Source organism: Salarias fasciatus, chromosome 6 (assembly GCF_902148845.1).
Source record: "Salarias fasciatus chromosome 6, fSalaFa1.1, whole genome shotgun sequence".
Classification (NCBI taxonomy): Eukaryota; Metazoa; Chordata; class Actinopteri; order Blenniiformes; family Blenniidae; genus Salarias; species Salarias fasciatus.
In genome coordinates, this window is record NC_043750.1 from 24214202 (window position 1) to 24233496 (window position 19295).

A 19295-nucleotide genomic window follows, 5' to 3' on the forward strand; every position below is an offset into this window, starting at 1 on the left:
GTTTTTAGAAGTGGAGAGGTGCTGAAAACAATTATGGCTGCAGACACAGCCCTGGGAGACAGGAGTGTGTGTGTGTGTGTGTGTGTGTGTGTGTGTGTGTGTGTGTGTGTGTGTGTGTGTGTGTGTGTGTGCAGATCATACAGAGAAAGCACAACATGCCATGTGGAGCTGATTTGATCCTCTGCTCTGGATAATCTAGTGAGTGGAGAAGCATAATGCATCTGTGCGTTCACTGACTGTAGCAGCATATACAAGGAACGGGACTTCATCTGTGTTTTCTGGTATGTACACAACACAAATATATACAAAGACAAATATGCTTTAGCCCCTACATGGAAAATATAAAGGGGACAGAAACAAGGAAACCTGGCCAGGAATAAAGTGAATAACTGGTGATGAAAGTCAAGATCAGAAGCCACGGTGTCGTCCAGAGGCTGCTGAAACACAAGAATATTATCATTCCAATACGATGCAGCTGTTTGTTTGAATACGTCCAGTAAGCGATTGGATATCTCGTAAGCTGTTCTCTCAGCAGCAGCAGGAGCCAAAAACGGTGCATATAAAACAGCCCCAGCACCTTGATGCTGAGCTAGTTTGTCACTTCTTGCTTGCCATTTCGGTGGTAATAGCAGCCTTTAAAAAGGCAGACATCATGCATGGAATGGATTAGAATAAATGGTAAATTCAATCTTGCATACACTTGATGTGTCACCCGATCGGGCGTACGTAACCTCTGGCAGTGTGGAGCACGGTCTGGGCAATGTTTTGTTTGGAACGCTCAAACTTGCTATTTTGCCATCACCATAATTTAACCAGGCCTGTCATACCAGAATTTTGAGATTATTTGATTAGGCGGCGGAGTGAGCGATAAGCACGGCCGTGTTTACGTTCCTCCTTCAGCCATGTGGTGCAGCGAGCGAAGATAACCGTGATGCTCTGAGACGTGGAGAAACGCAGGCACGGCGATAACAGCAGAAGCTCTCAGAAGAAGGCGGTTTAGCGAGATGTTTGAGGTTGGAAAAGCCCTTGGCCAGTTTCTCAGAGATGTGTCTCCCTGAAGAGTTTTGGATAACTCTCGGTCTTTTTTACTCCACGTCTCAGCAGGACTCTGCAGGTTTAATGTGCAGCGCCTCAGGCTTGTTCCATCTGCCTCCACACACACACACACACACATACACCCAGTGGTGATGCTAACGCAAGTCGGTACTAACACACACCTCTGGCAGGGCGCTGAGAAGTCATTTAGTCTAACTGCAGACTGAGTTTCCTTCTCCTACGTCACCACAGTCAGACAGTCAGCATGAGGAGTTTTAATGTTACTTTCTTCATGTGAAAAAGGGAAAGTCATAAGGGCGCATTATTGGCTTTACACGTCTCCTGAAAGCTTTCAGTTATTCAGTTATACATTTTAGTTCATCGGTGGGAAAAAAAATCTACATACATTAAGAAATTCTATATAAAACAGCACTTCCTATGATAATCTACCCAGTGCAGTGAGGGCAGAAGCAGACAGACATTTTATACCAACGTCTCTCATCTGGATGGCATCATCAATTAACGCAACAGAGATGCAGGAAAAACATTACAACCTCAAAGTGATTGTCTGCTTACTACACCACCTTTGTGTCATGCTGGGTACACCACAGTTTGTCTGCATTTTGTAGAAAATCCAAATAAAGCGATGTGAAGTTTTTTGTTTATTGTGACTGAAGACTGCCTCTTCTTATCTGCAAATGTTGAATTGTCTGTCACTGAGAAGAACAGGCAGTGAGCAGAATATGCCATCTCAGATTTTAATGATACTGGGTTGAATGACTCTTTAAATACATCGAAGAAATGGGATGAAGTGATTTTTGCCAAAAAATTATGTTAGGGATAAAATGGCCCTTTCAAAATAAGGAGTCGGAAACAGCTGAAAAATGGCTCACACTGGAGTCAGTGTTAAACTGAGGTATTCTGAACCTCCTGTTCTCACAGTGCAGTGCCCAGGATGACGATTATGCACTTCTTTAATTCCTCAACTTTCAAACTCAAGATGCCATTCTGTGGAACGCTTCCCATTTTTTTTATTCTACAACTGAATGTTTAATGTCATGTTTTGCGCAATATTGATGGCAAGATCTTATATAAATGGAAAAATGGCTCGTAAAGGTCAACATGACGTTAATATCGTGTTTTTCATTTTCAGGAATATGTTCAAAGTGCACAACTGGGAATCTAAAACAGTTTATAGACCTCAAAATCCAACAAGATTTCAGTTCGGCACCCTCAAATCATCAATGTCAGTCAGAACATGGCCGGCCTGCACCTTTCTGCTCAGCTGAATACGCCAAGATTTCTCCAACGTGAGACCTGGGGGCGTCCAAAATGACATGTAAACATCTTTCACTTGATAAATTGACCTTCGTGTGTAATTTGTAATCATGTGATTGTTTTTTGTGTTACTCTCGAGTACTTTAACACACTAAGCAATAAGGTTGTACATTTGTGATTTGTAAATGTCATTCAGTCGAACTATACATTAAAAAAAAGAACTTGGTGAAATAAATAAAATTTGCTGTTCAGATGCCAAAACAGACCAACCAAAACATCTGAAGAAAGACCTTGTATTGTGTTGAAATTGAAATAAAAGTATTTTATGAGTTTTTCTAGCCAGCAGGCAACAGTGTGAATTTATGAGGCCACTTGGGTGAGCGACGAAACGTCCAAGACGTCCAAGATGATCGCATTTCTTTGAGATGTACAGCAGGATGTGTTCAAAGACTGCAGGTATTTTACATTATGAACTCCCTGCTGTCTACGACAGAAAAACAGGTGTTCTCTTGTGGACATCGTTGTCATTTTCCCACAGTTTCCACTGTTTTTTCAGGATTTTGGTTCACTGGAGAAAAAAATCTTGAAGAAGTGATTGAGCATTATATAACACATTATAAGTAGATTTCAGTTCTGAAAGTGGAAACCTAATTTTAATGTTTGTTTTTTACATTACACATTGAATTTTACTTGGACATTATGTGGTTTTAAACTCAAGAGAATACAATGTTTAGTCAAGCAAGCCTGTAATTTTTGACAGATCAGGAAAATCTGGAAGAAATTAATTAATTAACTTACATTGGGTTGAACACGTGGAATTAATTCATCTTGCTCATTTGTTCTAGACTTCTTTTTTTGCAGGAATTACTAAAATTTATATATAAAAATAGTTCTTTGTCTCATAGCTATGAGTTGAATCGTGTAACCTGCTTTAAAATCTCTCTTCTGAAGTCCAGACATTGAATCAGTAAGAAGAATTTATCGTTTCTTTTGTTTGACTTAAACCAAATCTAAAGTCAGCTCAGTTTCTGCCGACTATACCTCCACACAAAATGTGTCCTTGTTGCAGTGTCACAACTGTGAATGAATGCCAAACCTTTATTTACACTTGAGCCCGTGCCTGGTATTCCAGAGGTCGCCGTGGGTCACTTGCTAACCTGCTGCCACCATCGCTAAAATTAAGAGGGGTGGTTTTTCTTTCTTCTTTTTTTTTTTTTTTCCTAACGCTCAGATTCCTCTGATGGAGCTGTGTGAGATTATATTTCACAACACAAACTGTCAAAAGGGGAAATGATCCATGACTTACGCTGGAGTGGTAATTTGTTCATGTAATGGAGCGCTTACATTTGTAGGAAGTGAATTAATTTAAAAGACTTTGGAGCTAATGAGGCAAGAACATTCACAGATTTCAAAATCATTTCTCTTTCGCATCTGGATTTAAAAACAGCATCACTCAAAATGCAAACTGAAGCCAAAACAGCATCGGATTTTGTGATTTTTTTCTTTTTAATATCAAAACTTGCAGAGTAATCCAAAAATAGATGTACTTATTGGGTTTCTGACTAGAAAAGTGAGTTATTTCACTTTGTGAGGAGTGTGTGACGGTGGCGAGGGTTCAGATCCTGACGGGCTCTTCTCCATATGAGGGGAAGATCAGGTGTGGGTCATTCGGAGAGCACCTCTGTGGCTGCCGAGCTGCTTGTAGTTTACTCTGAGCTGTAAAATATCCCCGGAAAGCCCTTCACAGTGTGAGTCTTCCAGCTTCAGTATCGGTCAGGGGTCAAAGAGCAAAGCCTCACAGAAGGATCCGCTTGTCACTCTGATCCGTAGACATCCTGCGGACATAAACCTGGCTGGTGTGCCGCGTTTTATGGTACAACGGCACTGGTTTTGAATCCTGTGACACAGATTTCAAAGGCTTTCATAACTATTTTTAACTACTTGGATGTGACTCAGTTTATCACTGAGAGAGAAACAGCATCTGCAGTAACAAAGAGTCACAAATGAGCAGCTTGGATCTTATTTGTTAATTCAGATTTGAGAAATGACTGCTTGAAAAACCACAATGTGACATCTTCAATAATTAAAAAGATGACATATTTGACTGCTTTGTTTGTTACTTGTGCCATAAAAACAGTCCGTTTTTCCAAGTTCCACCACTGAAGGTGAAAACTTTGACCGTCCGTCCATCTTTTATAGTGGTGAAGTTGATCCCAGCTGAAGGCAGAGTTCAACTGAAATGAACAAAAAAATAAAATAAACTGCTGCTGTTAAGTCATTCAAAGCTTCAGTTTTCAAGTAAGTAAGATTATTTTGAAGGCTGAGCTTCTAAACTGAAGGAAAAAAATTACATAAAATGTTGAACATTAAAATGCATTAAAATGAATATTTTCAGTCGATACAAAGGTATTCATGCAGCCTCTGTCTGTCTGCCTGCTGTTTCAGACCATGTGCATCACCAACATGGATCTGATTATCCCAGAGTCTGTCCGTCCATCCCACAGCTGCTCCGAAGCCCCACGCTGAGTCCATTAGGCCCGTACAATAGGAACGTCAATTACGCCAAGCAGGCACGATGTATATGACTCTGGAGCTCTAATGAGATTAATTCCTTTTGAATGGGATAAATTCCTTCCTCAGTGTCAGTGCAGACTGCAGAGAGAGTGTGATTGAAGCTAACAAGCTCATTAGTGCACTTGGAGATGATGTTCAGAGGCGTATGGCCGGCTCTCAGCTGGCAGTCGAGGGGCCGCCGGAGAAAACAAAGTTCTACACTTTGAGAATTGAAAATGTCAAGTTTCAGTACTTAACATGAAGTATATTTAAACTGTAGCAGAAACAATATATCCCTATTACGCTCAGGATGTTGTGAAAGATTCAAAGGGCTGCTACACAGAGGATGAAGAGCTCCATGCAGCTCCAGAGCAATTGGTTGCAGACCCGTGTTTTGGGAATCTATAGGGAACGTTTGGGGGAGGCTGTGGCTCAGATGGTAGAGTGGATCCTCTCTGAATAACAAGAATGCGTTTTTCAATCAGCCCATATGAGCTAAAACCCAAACTGCTCCCAATGGATGGACTTACTGACTTGCCACCACTGAATTTCATTAACTATGAAAAACGCTTTGAGGAAGGAAATAGCATTAGAGAAGTGAAATCCATTTACCATTTGTCAAAGTCAAAAAGCCACTAATGGCATGGAGATTGAGCAGTCTTGAAACCTACTACGTGTAACAGTTACCTTGATCACTGCACTATGAAGGCCTCAGGAAGCCAGGTGTGTATTGGACTATGAGTTGTATCGTGCCTCCGGCTGCACAGATAAGTCTTGGATCAATTTGTTGTCACTTCATGACAGTTATGACTAGAAAAAGCAAGTGAAATTATTTCCAGATTGTCTTTTTGCTCTTATCTTAAGCACCAGTTCTCAGGAGCTTGACTGCATGGTACCATGAGGGATCTGCAAAAAATGGGGGTCTTGGTTCTACATTTAAGCTTTGATCGTAGTCAAACCTTTGGTTTTTCCAAAAAATATGGAAAAGAATGAAGTAGTAGAGGTAAAGAGTGAAAGTGAGGGGTCACTGTGCTGCAGATGAACAACTGCGACAAGCAGTGTCTGGTTTTCACGCTGAGTTTTAATGAGAACCTGCTGGGGTTAAACACGGGCCTTGAATCAGCTTACTTCCATCACAGGCCTCTACCTTAACTGGATATGTATGAGTAATAGAGAGAACACAGAGCCTTGAAAATGCTTGATCTGCTCCTGATTACCTCCACTTTAGATCCAGGTCCTCATTCACACACCTTTTTTTTTTTTTTTTTTTTGGCATTTCACGGGAAGAATCGAAGCTCGCATGATACTTCACCCTCAAGAACTTCCCCACAGTGCTGCCTCTCAACACAGTTTGCACATGGAAGTGCGTCCTGAACCTGTTTACAGCTGATCAATGATCTAAAGGTCAACATGTGACCTGCCTCTTCACTGTACAGTCAAGCCAAATGACCCACTGCTCAGCCAGGGGGGAGACCAGTTGCAGGTTAATGGGGGTGCTCAAGCCCCTAAATGGCTGGATAAGTGTTTCTACAGAGAGCCGGACAGAGGGGGGCTCGGAGGGGCCGAGTTACCCCGTAAAAGCAAGTTGGATGTGTCGCCACAGACAGAAAAACATCTCTGGGCTCCTTGTGCTTTTAATTTTGATAGATTTGAAATGCATGTTTGCCCTTTAAAGGGTCAACTCACCCAAATCACAAACTGCACTGTGGGCTATTTTTCCTGGAATCGTCTTGTGAAGCGTTTTGGAGCATTTTTTTCTGTGACTGTTTTTTTAAAACATTGTTTTTCTTAAAAGTAATTATTAGAGAGAGGAAAAACTGTACACTTCCAAAGCAGGTGCTGCTACAAAAGCAATCAACTTGACATTCAATCTTAACTGTTTGGAGACTTTATTGTTTAAGCATGATATTGTACATGTAGGGGAATGTCATCAGCATATTTTTACACAATTTGGTTCATCATGACCTTGAATAAAGTGCAGCACATCCTCTTCCTCCAGGCCTTCCTCCCTTAATTGGTCTTTACAACTTTGATATTCTTAGGGTAAAACTTTCAAAGTAAAAGCAACAAACAGTTTTTCACATCTGTTTAAGGTAAAGAAATGTCGTTATTTCTGCCCCCATCATCTCTGACAAGCCTGCAAAGGGGTTCAGAACACCAGGAGGGGGTCTGCTACTGCTTCATAACATGTGAACATTATATCAAGAAGACAGCAACAATAATTAACTGATTATTTTGGTCTTTTTAAAAAAAATAAAAAAATAACTACCGGTACTTGCATAAATAACAATGTTAAACCCAGCGAGACACAAAAACCCTTATGGTAAGAAAATGTTTATCTGAGTGACTGATCCTTCAGTGGAAAATCCATTTAACACCCAGTTCTACAGTGCAGCACCTAATTTATGAAACGCTTTTTTTATGTTCTAGGTCAAATGGTTCAGAGGCTTTGTCATGTTTATGTATGGAAAGAAAAACATGGGATTTCTTGCAGAAATATCCTCCTTGTTCAGTTGAGCAAAAAGGGGGCGTTCGTAGACCAATAAACTTTAATGGCATGTTGAATTAAGAACAAAATATTTAGAACTACCTTAAAAGTCATATACCATTTATAGGTGCTGCAGATTCATGAACATATTTGAACTATTGAAGAATTACTCAATGTCCAGGCAAACAGTGAAAGTAAAGGAATCAATGTATGGAATTTTGCAGACTGAGGACTTACTGATTGTTTTTCATGCCATTGTAGCTGGTAATACATGTTGCTGGTGGGTTTTCTGCGTCTCAAATGTAATTCAATTCACCTCCATTCACTGTGCTGGCAGCAGGCTTCTCTACATCAGATATAAGGAAAACCAAAAACATCTGCATATCTACAATCCACAAGGGGTAAGTGGGAAAATATGTTTGTGTAATTTGGGTGAACTGACCCCTTTTAGCAAGAAATTCCGCGAGTCTTACATTTGGGACTGGGGCACCCACTCACATCAGCTTGTTGCAAGAGGGAAAGAGGGAGTTTGAGTCTGAGAAGAACCACACTGCTCTCTGCAGAGCGGGCCGCGGCTCATGGGGGTCTGGGAGCGGACAGGAGCCAGAGCTGCAGTGCCCGGAGGAGGCAGATTTGGTTTCCCCCCTGGGTGTTCTGTGTGGAGGTCTGCTTCTCACACCAGGGCACGCCATATTTCACTGTGTGCCGTGAACCTGCAGACCTGCCCAAAGGATTTCACCACTTCTAATGATGGAAAATTAACGCTCCACTGAACTGAGCTAAATGCCCCTTACTGACATTTCCAAACTATTTACAGCACGGCTCTAAAAACAGCAACTTAAGGGATCACTCAGGATATATTTCTGTTGATTTGAGCGTAATGAGGAAAACCTGTCAGACAAGTTTTGTTATGATTGCTGCGGAGCGCAGGAGATGAAATAGGGAGGAAAACTGTCAGGAAAACGACTAGTGATAAAATACTGTGAGCCATAATTAGAAATCAGAAATACCTCTCATGCCCAGAGGAGCAACAAATGAGAATTTGGGTTGTTCTTTGACTGGGAAGATAAATTTGTCTCGCAGCTTCACCTGATATGAGGAGCCCCAGTGTGCTGAATGAAGAAAAGCTCTTTACGCACAATGTGCAGACTCCTCCCAAACACGCCTGGAAGAAAACCCCCTTGTTACAGTAGGAGCTGGCCACTGACAGACGCTCTAACCACGGCGACGGATGCACAACAACGGCTGATTTCCAGTCCACGTTCTTATTTGGCAACTTTTACGCGCGAAGAAAATGAGAGCCTTTATTTCGACTGCGACCGTGTTGTGGGCGATAACAATACCAGCGCTGGAAGCCATCCACGGACTGTACAACTTTGGCCAGCATGACTTATTCTACAAAAAGAACAACTGCAAGCCGATTCCTGCCAACCTCCTGCTCTGCCATGACATAGAGTACACAGAGATGCGCCTCCCGAACCTGCTCGGACACGAAACCATGAACGAAGTTCTGCAGCAAGCTTCGTCCTGGATCCCGTTGGTTCAGAAGCAGTGTCACCCCGACACAAGAAAGTTTCTCTGTTCTCTTTTCGCTCCAGTTTGCCTGGACGACTTGGACGAGCCGATTCAGCCGTGCAGGTCTCTGTGTGAGAGCGTCAAGCGCGGCTGCGCGCCCATCATGTCCGCGTTTGGCTTTCCGTGGCCGAACATGTTGGACTGCGACAATTTCCCACTCGACAATGATTTGTGCATACCTCCTGCGAGCATAGAGAACGTCGTGCCAGTAACCAGAGAGGGTGAGATCATTTCAAATTGCATAAATGTGCTTTTACGCACAAGATTGCGTGTAAAAAAATGTTCATGCGTAATTGTTATTACTTCCAAATGTTCACGCGTGAACAGCATCGTTTACTATTCATTTCTATTCCATATATCCAATTAATTAATGTACTTTGGTATCAGTGGATGTGTGTATGTTGTGTAATAATTGCCTCATCTCTTACTTTTAGTTCCCAGAGTGTGCGATGCTTGCAAAGAAACAGATGAAAACGACAATGAAATTGTTGACAACTTGTGCAAGAATGACTTTGGTAAGTCCGCCCACCTAATATACTAGAGACCCCGGGATGTCATTAAGGAAAGTTCCAAGAAATCCAACATTACACGCTCTTCAAGCACTTGAAAGCCTGGATTAAGTGTATTTCTCCAGGCGTCATTTATTTAATCCCGTTTCATTGTCATCCCCTCCATCGCATGCATAATTCCATGAAACCATGTGTAAATAGGCCCTCGGCTTTTCAGATGGCTTTCATAAGAACACGTCAGAAATGATTATTATTGAACACAATGCCTCTCTCTATTCCTCTTTCTCTCCCCTCCTCTCGCCTGCACGCGCACACAAGCTCTGAAAATCAAGGTGAAGGAGATCTCCTACATCAACGGCGACACCAAGATCGTGCCGGAGACCAAGAGCAAGACCATCTACATGATGAACGGCGTGACGGAGCGTGACCTGAGGAAGACGGTGCTGTGGCTGAAGGACGGACTGCAGTGCATCTGCGAGGAGATGAACGACATCAACGCCGCGTACCTGGTCATGGGCCAGAAGATGGACGGCCACCTGGTCATCACCTCGCTCAAGCGCTGGCAAAAGGGCCAGCGAGAGTTCAAGAGGATTTCCCGCAGCATCAGGAAAATGCAGTGCTAGGAAGACTCACAACTGCTGAAAGATCAAGTTTAGTTGAGACCTTTTCTTTGTTGTTTTTTTTTTTTTTTTTTTTCAAATTGACGCAAACGTTGCAGTTGTGGTTTGAGTGTAGGAAATGGATATTCTTGGCCTCAGAAGAAACGTAAAAACATAGTTTAGTTTCTCAGTCACTGATTTATCACTGAAATCTTCAAAAACATGCGGCATGGGGCACGCACGATACTACAATAAGCACGCATTCATTCCTCTGATTGGGATTCTTGCAGGTTCGGCTAATGGTCCTCGTGCGCCCCCTGGCGGTGATCTCGGTAATAACGTGTGTTTCCCAGGGGGAAGGTCCTGCAGCCCCTCATCAGGGCAGATAATTGCACTCAGATGGTGTTTAAGGTGCAGGGGAATAACAAATTACACGGTCAGTGTGAAAAGCTGCAGAGCTTTGAGTCCAGGATTAAAAATGACTCGACTCTAATAATCACTGGCAGATGTGTCCCGCTGCTGAGTCCAGGAGTCAGGATGAGCTTTATTCTGACTTCAAGATTTGTTTTTCCTTTCTTTCCTGAAGGTTAAATCAGAGTTAAATCTTTTGAAGGGGCCGGATGTCTTCAAACGTCCAATATGAAGTGTTTAACACAGTTAAACAGTTATATTGACCATTACTACAAAGATTTAATCACATGTTCAGTAAATCTGCAGGCCCCATGTGTGCAAAATGTCCCGTTCAAACACTAGCTGTGCTTCTTTTTTTTTTTTTTATTCCCACCGTTTTCTCAAGCAAAATAAATGAGAAATAGCTGGCTATGTTCTCTTCTTGTTCAAAATTGTATTCTTGGTAAACGTTTTGTACTTGAGCCACTGCATAATTTTCTACCACCTATGAAGAAACAAATATTTTTCTACTCTGGACTTTCATTCCACACCCAAACATATGTGTGTTGAGTTGCGTCCTCATTCTGGGCTGGTTTTTACGTACAACTGAAGAATAGATGTCTGATTGATTTGTCGGGTTTTTGATGAGCAGCAACTTGCTGAGTGCAAGCAGTCATGTGGTTGTGTGTATGTTTGCAATATAAAGTATTTTAGAAAAGTATTACAGTGTAAATATCAAATACTGTCATTTATTCTTGTATGATGGTTCAGCAATTAAAGGCTGCTAACGACCTGTGTGAAATGACTCAGTCCTTGCTGTTTGTGTGTGTGTGTGTGTGTGTGTGTGTGTGTGCGTGCATGCACGTCCATGTTTAAAAAATGATTTCTGAAACATTGAGGCTTTCATCCATTTAATGTTGCTGATCCAACTTCTAGCAGAAAAATTAAAGTAAAATTTATTTTTTTACTTTATTACACACTATAAACTGAACTGATCATCCTTTATTATGTCCCCTTGGATTGATTATTAATTCCCACAGTCTGTAGTGGAGCCAGAGTGGGGGCAAGGGGGCGGTCGCCCCAGGGCCCATAAGGTCATAGGGCCCCGTTTCATGTGATGTGTTCACATTTACTCGTAAATAAATTATTATAATAAAATGTGCAGTGTGTGCGAGAAGGTATATGCATATGATTGTGTGCTCCAATTTGCTAATTCTTAATTTACGACTGTCCATGAATGCGTCAGAGCTGTAAGCAGCGCTGATTGGCTGTGCAGCATGAACGAGTTTTTTCTTTGCACTTGATCTGAACTCTTTGGTGGGAAGTTAAACGGTATGCTAAACACTATGCTAGCCGCTAGCGGTACTACCCAAAACCTAACATTTTAGCCACTGGTGGGTCAGTGAAACCTTCAAAAATATTATCTTTCTCAGAATGCTGTGGTCTTAAACACCCTATTTGAATGTGCCTTGTGTTGCTCTCAACTATAAGAGACCGCGAGTCTATTTTTTTCTAATATACGTGAATTCCAAAAGATATAGATAGCTGTGTCTATATCTATCTGAATAGATTGTGTAATTTTAGACCAGCTGTGTTCATTTTATATTTAAGCTGCATCAAAGATGGTACAGATGTAGCCCGTGAATTTTTATCTGAGCTTTCAGCACCATGGACAGCGGAAGCTCTCAGATTGACAGCTGTCAGGCTGCATTTGTGTGTATGTGTGTGTGCGTGCATATGTGTATTTGTTCTTCAGAACAAGTTTGCGAACTGGTTTGTGACTTTATTCTGCTTTCTGAAGCATATAGGTTTGCTTGGCTCAATAAAAGTGAGCATTAGTGTGTTGTTTGATGGTAGGATGAGGTATTGTTTGAATGGTAAAATGACTATCATAAGGGCCTGTAGAGAATGCTCCACCCCCTCTGTACTGAGACCCATGCTCCACCTCTGCCCACAGTTATCCAACCCATTCGTAGGGTGCAGTGGTCAGACTCATTAGGACGCTAATGAGGGTCAAGGGTCTTGCTGAGGGATCCATAATGACCTGACCACTGTGGGAGTCAAACCTGTGAACTCCTGATCCCAAATTCACTTCATTATCCTCTAAATAACCTTAAAACTTTTTTTTAAAAGACATTAAAGACGTGCGAGCTGCACAGTAAAGCTTACAGCTTGTTCTGTCAGTTTTCGATATGTAGATATGTGGATCACAGGCAGGTTTACAAAATTGGCACTGCAAAAAAAAATGTAAAATGTTCACAAAGGTCGACCATAATTTCATGGAACCAACTAAGTCACGTAATTTCTTATTGTTTCTTCGTATGAGCTCTGAGTTTGATCTTCAGAGTTGTGACTATGTATCATGATCATGTCAGAGAACTTCTGGCCAAGGAGTTCATATTTCAAAGATTTATGAGACAAAAATAGAGGAAAAGTTAACAATTTAGGACAAAATCAGCCAGTAATGTTGGTGTATGCAAAGTTACCATAAACAGGCAGATTTTTTCATCTATTTCTTTCCTTTTCTGTATATGAATCACATTTTAAATTATGATGTTGATCACTGTATTGAAATGAGTGATTTTTCATCCTAAATAAATCCATTAATCAAAGCAGGGAGCATGAAAATTCTCTAACAAGCACAGTGATTAATCTGTTGTAAAGGAAGATCATTCTCTCTGCAGGGATTTTGAATTGGAGGGTGATGTGGCGCTCGGAAATGTGAACACTGCCATCAAAACTGATTGCATCTTCCAGTTTGTGGACCGATGTCTGAATGAGGTTATGAAAAGGGGGAGTTTTCAGGTTTAGAGAAGGAATATTGATGCTGATAATATTTAAACACGTGCTATTATGAATAAGTGAATCCAATGTGTTTCTAAATTCTCAAAAATGAATTGTCAATTTAACTTTGCGGATTCAACAAAGGTTTTGCTATAAATATAATTTCTATCATGTGATGAGGTTTTGTGTTCCTTTCATCCACCCTAGGTAATATCTGCCTCTGATCACAGCGAAAACATTATCATAAATTTTCATAGAATTTAAGATAAAATATTTTGTCCTGCTTGTTTCCATTTCCTGGTGACAGTTTTAAAATGCCACTTCTAAATGTCCAGAGACCTCTAGTGGGAGTATTGGATAATACAGCATTGTTCAGGAAATTTAATGCAACACCAATGCATTTAAATATTATCACCACAAAATGACCCAGGCAGTAACGATTACTGAATTTAGAAGTGAATGGGAAAGTCACTTAGAACCACGTATATTATGGTTTATGGCTTGGCTCTTGAACTTTCTCATAAAACTATTACACGCCCTCTTTCAAATACAGTAATTTGATTAGTAGTAATGGCCTGTTTGTGTGGAGTTGGAGAGCAGGCTGTGTGCAAGAATGTCTTCGTAGCAGTTTATATCTAGTTTTTATTTACAAAAATTCAGGAATATATCATTTTCAGATTAATATTACAGAAAAAAGCTCACCATACAGTAACAGTACATCATGAAAGTACATTAAGTATAAACATGCAATGGTGATTTCTTCATTTCAAACTATATAATCACAGAAGAGTCAACAGTGGGTATCGTGTCTCAGGTATCTCAACACCACGACTCCGGAGCCTGGTGGTGCGTTCAAGTACCCTTGCAGCTCAAACTACAGATTAGGTGAGAAGAGGAAATGAGCATTAATGATGTGAGGAGTTGTGGGAAAGGCTGCTTCTCGGGAAATTGAAGTTTGTGTTAACTGCAGCCGATGTCAAAAGAAACATTTTTAAGATTTAAAATTTAACAATCAAAACTGTACACTTCAACAAAATCTTTATTTAAACTCAAGTGACTTTAAACCATCTTTACAACATGTATGCATATACAAGCGTCTGTACATCATGTTGAAAATGACACCTAAAACACTGAGAAGTTAAAAAGTCACTACAGGATTGGTGTACATGATGGAGATGTGTTGACAGACAAAACAAATAAAAAAAACGGGTAAACAGGAGAAAAGCAGAACAGTGACGACATCTTCCACCCACAAAAATCAACCTGAGCCCAGATCTCCAGAATGCATTTTGTCAACATGGCTCCAGTTTCCAAATACAACTGACACTTTGATCCAACTTCAGTCACTCATCAAGAACTTAAAAATGATAAGAGCTTCTGTTAACAGAAGATGAAACTATACACATTCTGAGGTGTGATACTGAGTACTTTCATGGTACAGGTCTTGAAGATGACTTAAAATAAATTTAAAGGAAGGCTCTACACCAGACTGATAAAATAACCAACATTTAAAAGGCATTACAGAGGAATTCGTCATCGAGTTAGTACAAACCAAGACTGAGAAAGCGGGTGCTAATGCGCGGCGTTGGCGCGTTTGCTCTCCAGCAGCTTCTCCACCATGAGCTTGGCGTAGCGGAGCCTGCTGGCCAGCTCCTTGCTGCAGCCGAACTCCTCCAGCAGAGACAGCTTGTAGGTTCGAAACTCGCGCTTCTCGTCGATGTAGGTGACGGCGGCCATGAGCGGGCACAGGATGAGCTTGGTGTGATCCTGCCGGAGGGGTTCGGAGAAACAGAAGAGAGTTGAGTGTCGAACGCGTCGGGGGACGGTTTAGACGGCTGCAGTTTGAAAGGCGGGAGGCGAGGAGGAGTGTCTCACGTGGAAGAAGTTGACTTGAACGGTGCCGTTGGTGAGGTGCAGCACGATGGCGCTCTTCGTTCGGAACCACAGGGAGAGGTAGGGCAGCCGGGCCAGCTCGTCGCCTTCCCGCCGCGCCACGTTGGCGCCGGCCTTCAGCAGGTGCTCGCTCATGTAGTTCCGGAAGTATTTCAGCAGTGTTATCTGCAGCCGGGATGTCAAGATATTTGGAATATCATTGAAAAAGTTGAAAGTTTAACATTTTACATTATAATTATTAGTCTTTTATATATATATAAAAACCAAAAATATAAAATCCTATGAAATTGAAATTGCATTTTTATTTTTCATGATTAAGCACAAAGTATGAAAAATAAAAATATTTAACTTTTTGGTAATAAATCTAAAATATCTGCAAGCTTCAGTGTTGAATTTTAAGCATCCCAAAAATTAAACTTACTAATTAAAAAGGCCGCCGTCATGTGCGAACTGAACACTTATGTTTGTTGCACAGTTTAGAGTAGAGATCAAAATACAGCACACAGAAATGACTGGCATCACGTTGTAGCTTATCTTGATACCTTTTGCAAGCAAAGCGTGTGCTGTGAGAAACAATTACAGCTGATGGAGCTTAAAATACATGTTTTTGTTAAATTATGAACACTTTCAGCATGCAGGAGCTCGTACTGGTTATTTTTTCCCCCCTCACAGTATAAAGGAAAAATCTTTGTGCCGTTTCTTTATCAGTCTGACGAGACGAAAGTGGAGTGTACGTGCGGTTTGACTTTATCCCTTGAAAATCTCCCACACAAAGCAGCGGTCCCATAGAAAGTTTGCCTTTTCACCTTTTTGTTGAGGGTGGCGGGGAAAGAGCGCACGCTCAGGTAGGACTCGCTGGCCGTCTTGTCGATGTACTGCAGACTGTCTCCGTCGGCGTACATGATCATGCGTGTGTAGTCATTGAACATGACGCCAACGCTGTTGTCACAGAGCTGATAGCCTGGAAAAGATGAGGGAGACTCTTGACCTTTTCTCGACCCTTTTTTTTTTCCTTTTAAACCAGGCCGTTTAGTTCACAGAACACTGGTGAGTTTGAAGAAAAGAGGAGCAGAACTCCACAAACACTTCACAGTTTACTGCTGCAGGTTGTTTAACAATAGGAGGGTTTGATTTAGGAATGTCAGCCTTCCAGATTGCTGCAGATCCAGCATCCCTCAGAGGGAGAAGCGTCTAACAGGCGGTGGATCATGAAACTCTTAGTTTAGACAGGAAGATTAATGTGCTCAAGATTGAAGCAATTTCAAAGACGACATGCAGTTAATACGTGTCTGTCAGAGAAACAAAACAGTAAATTTAGCCTTGCCCACATTGGTTAAATGCCAAAATTTAATTGATCGTCAACAGTTAATGACTGAGCTTCACAGTATGTACGGCTATCAAGCAGCAACTTCTTGTTCTTCAAATACAGGAAGGACAACGGAATGCAATGAGGGTCCACAAGGCCCCTCCATGTAAGGGTCAAAACAGCAACACGTTTAATTTACAAAAGAGTTACCAATATAATCCAGCTGTATGAACAAATTCACGCCGCACTTCCAAAGTGAAGTTTAAATGGAGAGCTTACCCAGTCCGTATTTATCAGAGTAATCCACCCATTTGCTGATCCAGAAAATGGGGATGCACGCAGGATCCTCGGCCTCTTCTACAAGCAGAAAAACAGAGTTTCCTCATGTCACTCAAACAAAAAAGATTATCCAAGCATGTTTGTGAGGTTCCCCTCGGACCACCGAGCACTCACCTTGACGAATAATGTCTTTGTCAGCAGGCTTGGAGGCAACAATGCTGTCCAGCTGCTGCAGTATGTCTTTCAGATTGCATTCTGGGTCAGCATCCCTACAGACCAACCCCCCCAAAAAAACAAAAAAAACCTGTAGACAAATTGCTTTTAAAGACATCATGACAACCGATTTAAAACAAAAGCTGTGTCTTATTAGCTTCAGGCAACACTCATTCGATCACTTATCATGATCAAATAACCTAACCATCACCCATGATGTGACCCCAAATTTGCCAGACATTCAGTTTTATCAGAGTATGTAACAGAAAGAGCTAAAAGAAAGATCTCACCTTTGCACAGGTTCGTCCTTCACCTCTACCTTTTCTGTTCCAGCTGAAAATAGAAGGTCAACAACTGTGTAAACACCAAAATACTCTGAGGTGCTTCCCTCCGAACCCTGCACAATGCTACTCCTTTACCTTTGTTGTTTATGGCTGTGAGTGGACGCCTCAGGCCGAGCTCGGCTGCCGTAGAGGGGGCGATGGAGAACCGCGGGGGCACAGTGAGACAGGTCGTGGGCAGCCGTAAGGGGATGTAACCGGACGTGAAAAACTCGTCTTCCTGCAGCTCGGAGATGGTCGGCCTCTGAGAGGGATCCGCATGCAGCATCCTCTTGATCAGAGAGGCCGCGCCTGGCTTTATGTGCTGCACACAGTTTATTAGAGGAGTGAGAAATTGGCACAAACTACACAACTCTGGGGGGGTGGGGGATCTCTTTTCCAATAAACATACCCAGGGGATGGTGTAGCTGTTTTTCTTGATGCGGTTGTAGGTCTCTTTCAGGCAGCTGGTCTCAAATGGAGGCTTTCCCACCAACAGCGTGTACCTAACACAGCATAAAGACGGGACAAAGACTGAGCCGACTGTGCTGAATTCTGTAAAGCGGCAGCATTGTCTTGTGAGCTTGTGTCTTCCCACTCACAATATGCACCCCAGTGACCACACGTCCACTTCGTAACTGTGCCCCTTCTTACAAAGCACTTCAGGTGCAATGTAGTTGGGTGTGCCACACAACGTTTTCTTCCGCTCGCCATCAAACTCTATCTTGGCAGCCAGACCGAAGTCACCTGTGTAAGAAATAAAGAAGAATCAGTGAAGTGGCAGCAGGGTTAGGGTTAGTTTGCTGCTCATATTACTCAAATTACTGCGTCAAAGAGTTGAAAGCACATCACCTATCTTGACCTCCATGTCGTCGTTTAGGAAGATGTTTCCCAGCTTCAGGTCTCTGTGGATGACTCTGTTATTATGCAAGTACTGGACACCCTTCAGCAAGTGGGACATGTAGTAGCGAGCCTCGGGCTCGGTGACAGCCTTGCGTCGCTTGTGCAGCTCCAGCAGCGACTGGAAAGGGAAATAAAAGGGTTTTGATTAGAAAGCGTGACATGCAGAGAATGGCACATCAAGCAGCTCCAAAGGCTGGCGTCGTGTTGACTACAAGCCAGCTGAGACTTAAAAAAAAATGAACCACATCAGTATTAATCGGACAAATAAACATCGAGGTTTATGGTCACGGAATGTTTTGATGACAAAAAGTAAGATTTTCGAAATGCTCGAAGCCCAGCGTCCTGCACTGGGTCAGTACAAACAACGGAAGAGAGCTGCTGATAACCGTTGGCCACCGTGACTGTTGTCAAAGAAAGGGTACGTGTAACTGGACAAGTTTTTCGCTTCACACTCACCCTTCTCCTGCAGAGTTCCAGCACGACAAACACAAAGTCTTCGTCTTCGAAAAACCCATGGAAGCCCACCACGTTCTGGTGGCCGAGGCTCTTGTGGATGGCGATCTCCGACGCCATCTTCTCCTTCTGGTGTTGTTTCAGGATCAAAGCTTTTGGCACTATCTTGCCAGCAAAAACCTGCTTGGTGTCCATATCCGTGATTTCATAGCATTTAGCAAAACCTCCCTTTCCAAGAAAGCGACCCCTGGAGTACCTCTTCATGCTGCGGGAGTCCACCAGGACTTCGGGGATTTCTTTCAAGGGAGCCGATTTCGGGTCGACGTGAGCCGCCGGGTTCGCCGGCTTTGCAACACCAGCACTCATTTTGGGCTTAAGTGTTCTTTGGTAGGATATAAAAAAGTCTGGATGATTTCAAGAGTCGACTTGTCAATGACGGCAATGGGTCAAACTGATGTTAAAGCGAAGTTACTGCAGCCCTCGAAGCTAGCTGCACCCATACACGCTTAAATCCAAACAATGTCTAACACACTACAGAAATAAGCGCTCAAATTCTAAGAAAAAATAGCAAAAGGTGAATAAAACATTCAAACCGAATTTTTAAAAACCTGTGGGAAACGTGAAAAGCATCGCCAGAAGGATCCTCGGTGGCTCCAGTGTTACGCTGTCCTCGCCTTTTGAAAACAGCCTCCGGTACAAGTTTAAAATGCTGCCTCG

At 42.2% G+C, this 19295-nt stretch overlaps 2 protein-coding genes across 2 annotated transcripts; one reads left to right on the forward strand and one right to left on the reverse strand.

The window, feature by feature from the left end:
* Positions 1–8536: 8536 nt before the first annotated feature.
* Positions 8537–11224, forward strand: sfrp2 (secreted frizzled-related protein 2). Its single transcript, XM_030095195.1, has 3 exons — positions 8537–9150; positions 9364–9444; positions 9757–11224. The coding sequence occupies exons 1-3, from the start codon at positions 8649–8651 to the stop codon at positions 10059–10061; spliced, it is 888 nt and encodes a 295-aa protein (XP_029951055.1). The 5' UTR covers positions 8537–8648; the 3' UTR covers positions 10062–11224.
* Positions 11225–14232: 3008 nt separating this feature from the next.
* On the reverse strand, positions 14233–19242 carry plk1 (polo-like kinase 1 (Drosophila)). The gene is made up of 11 exons (XM_030094004.1): positions 18582–19242; positions 18075–18243; positions 17825–17969; positions 17635–17728; positions 17322–17547; positions 17193–17235; positions 16864–16958; positions 16690–16767; positions 15911–16065; positions 15087–15269; positions 14233–14978 (listed from the first exon to the last, which is right to left on the reverse strand). The coding sequence occupies exons 1-11, from the start codon at positions 18942–18944 to the stop codon at positions 14784–14786; spliced, it is 1746 nt and encodes a 581-aa protein (XP_029949864.1). The 5' UTR covers positions 18945–19242; the 3' UTR covers positions 14233–14783.
* Between the last annotated feature and the right edge of the window lie 53 nt (positions 19243–19295).

Excerpts from the sequence above, each read along its gene's own strand:
- plk1 (XM_030094004.1), bottom strand. The coding sequence starts at position 18,944 with ATGAGTGCTGGTGTTGCAAAGCCGGCGAACCCGGCGGCTCACGTCGAC. Across the intron at positions 17,236-17,321 it reads CACAGCCATAAACAACAAAG|CTGGAACAGAAAAGGTAGAG; the intron begins GTAAAGGAGTAG and ends TTCTATTTTCAG. Across the intron at positions 15,270-15,910 it reads CCGCCACCCTCAACAAAAAG|ATAACACTGCTGAAATACTT; the intron begins GTGAAAAGGCAA and ends TCCCGGCTGCAG.
- sfrp2 (XM_030095195.1), top strand. The coding sequence starts at position 8,649 with ATGAGAGCCTTTATTTCGACTGCGACCGTGTTGTGGGCGATAACAATA. Across the intron at positions 9,151-9,363 it reads CGTGCCAGTAACCAGAGAGG|TTCCCAGAGTGTGCGATGCT; the intron begins GTGAGATCATTT and ends TCTTACTTTTAG. Across the intron at positions 9,445-9,756 it reads CTTGTGCAAGAATGACTTTG|CTCTGAAAATCAAGGTGAAG; the intron begins GTAAGTCCGCCC and ends CGCGCACACAAG.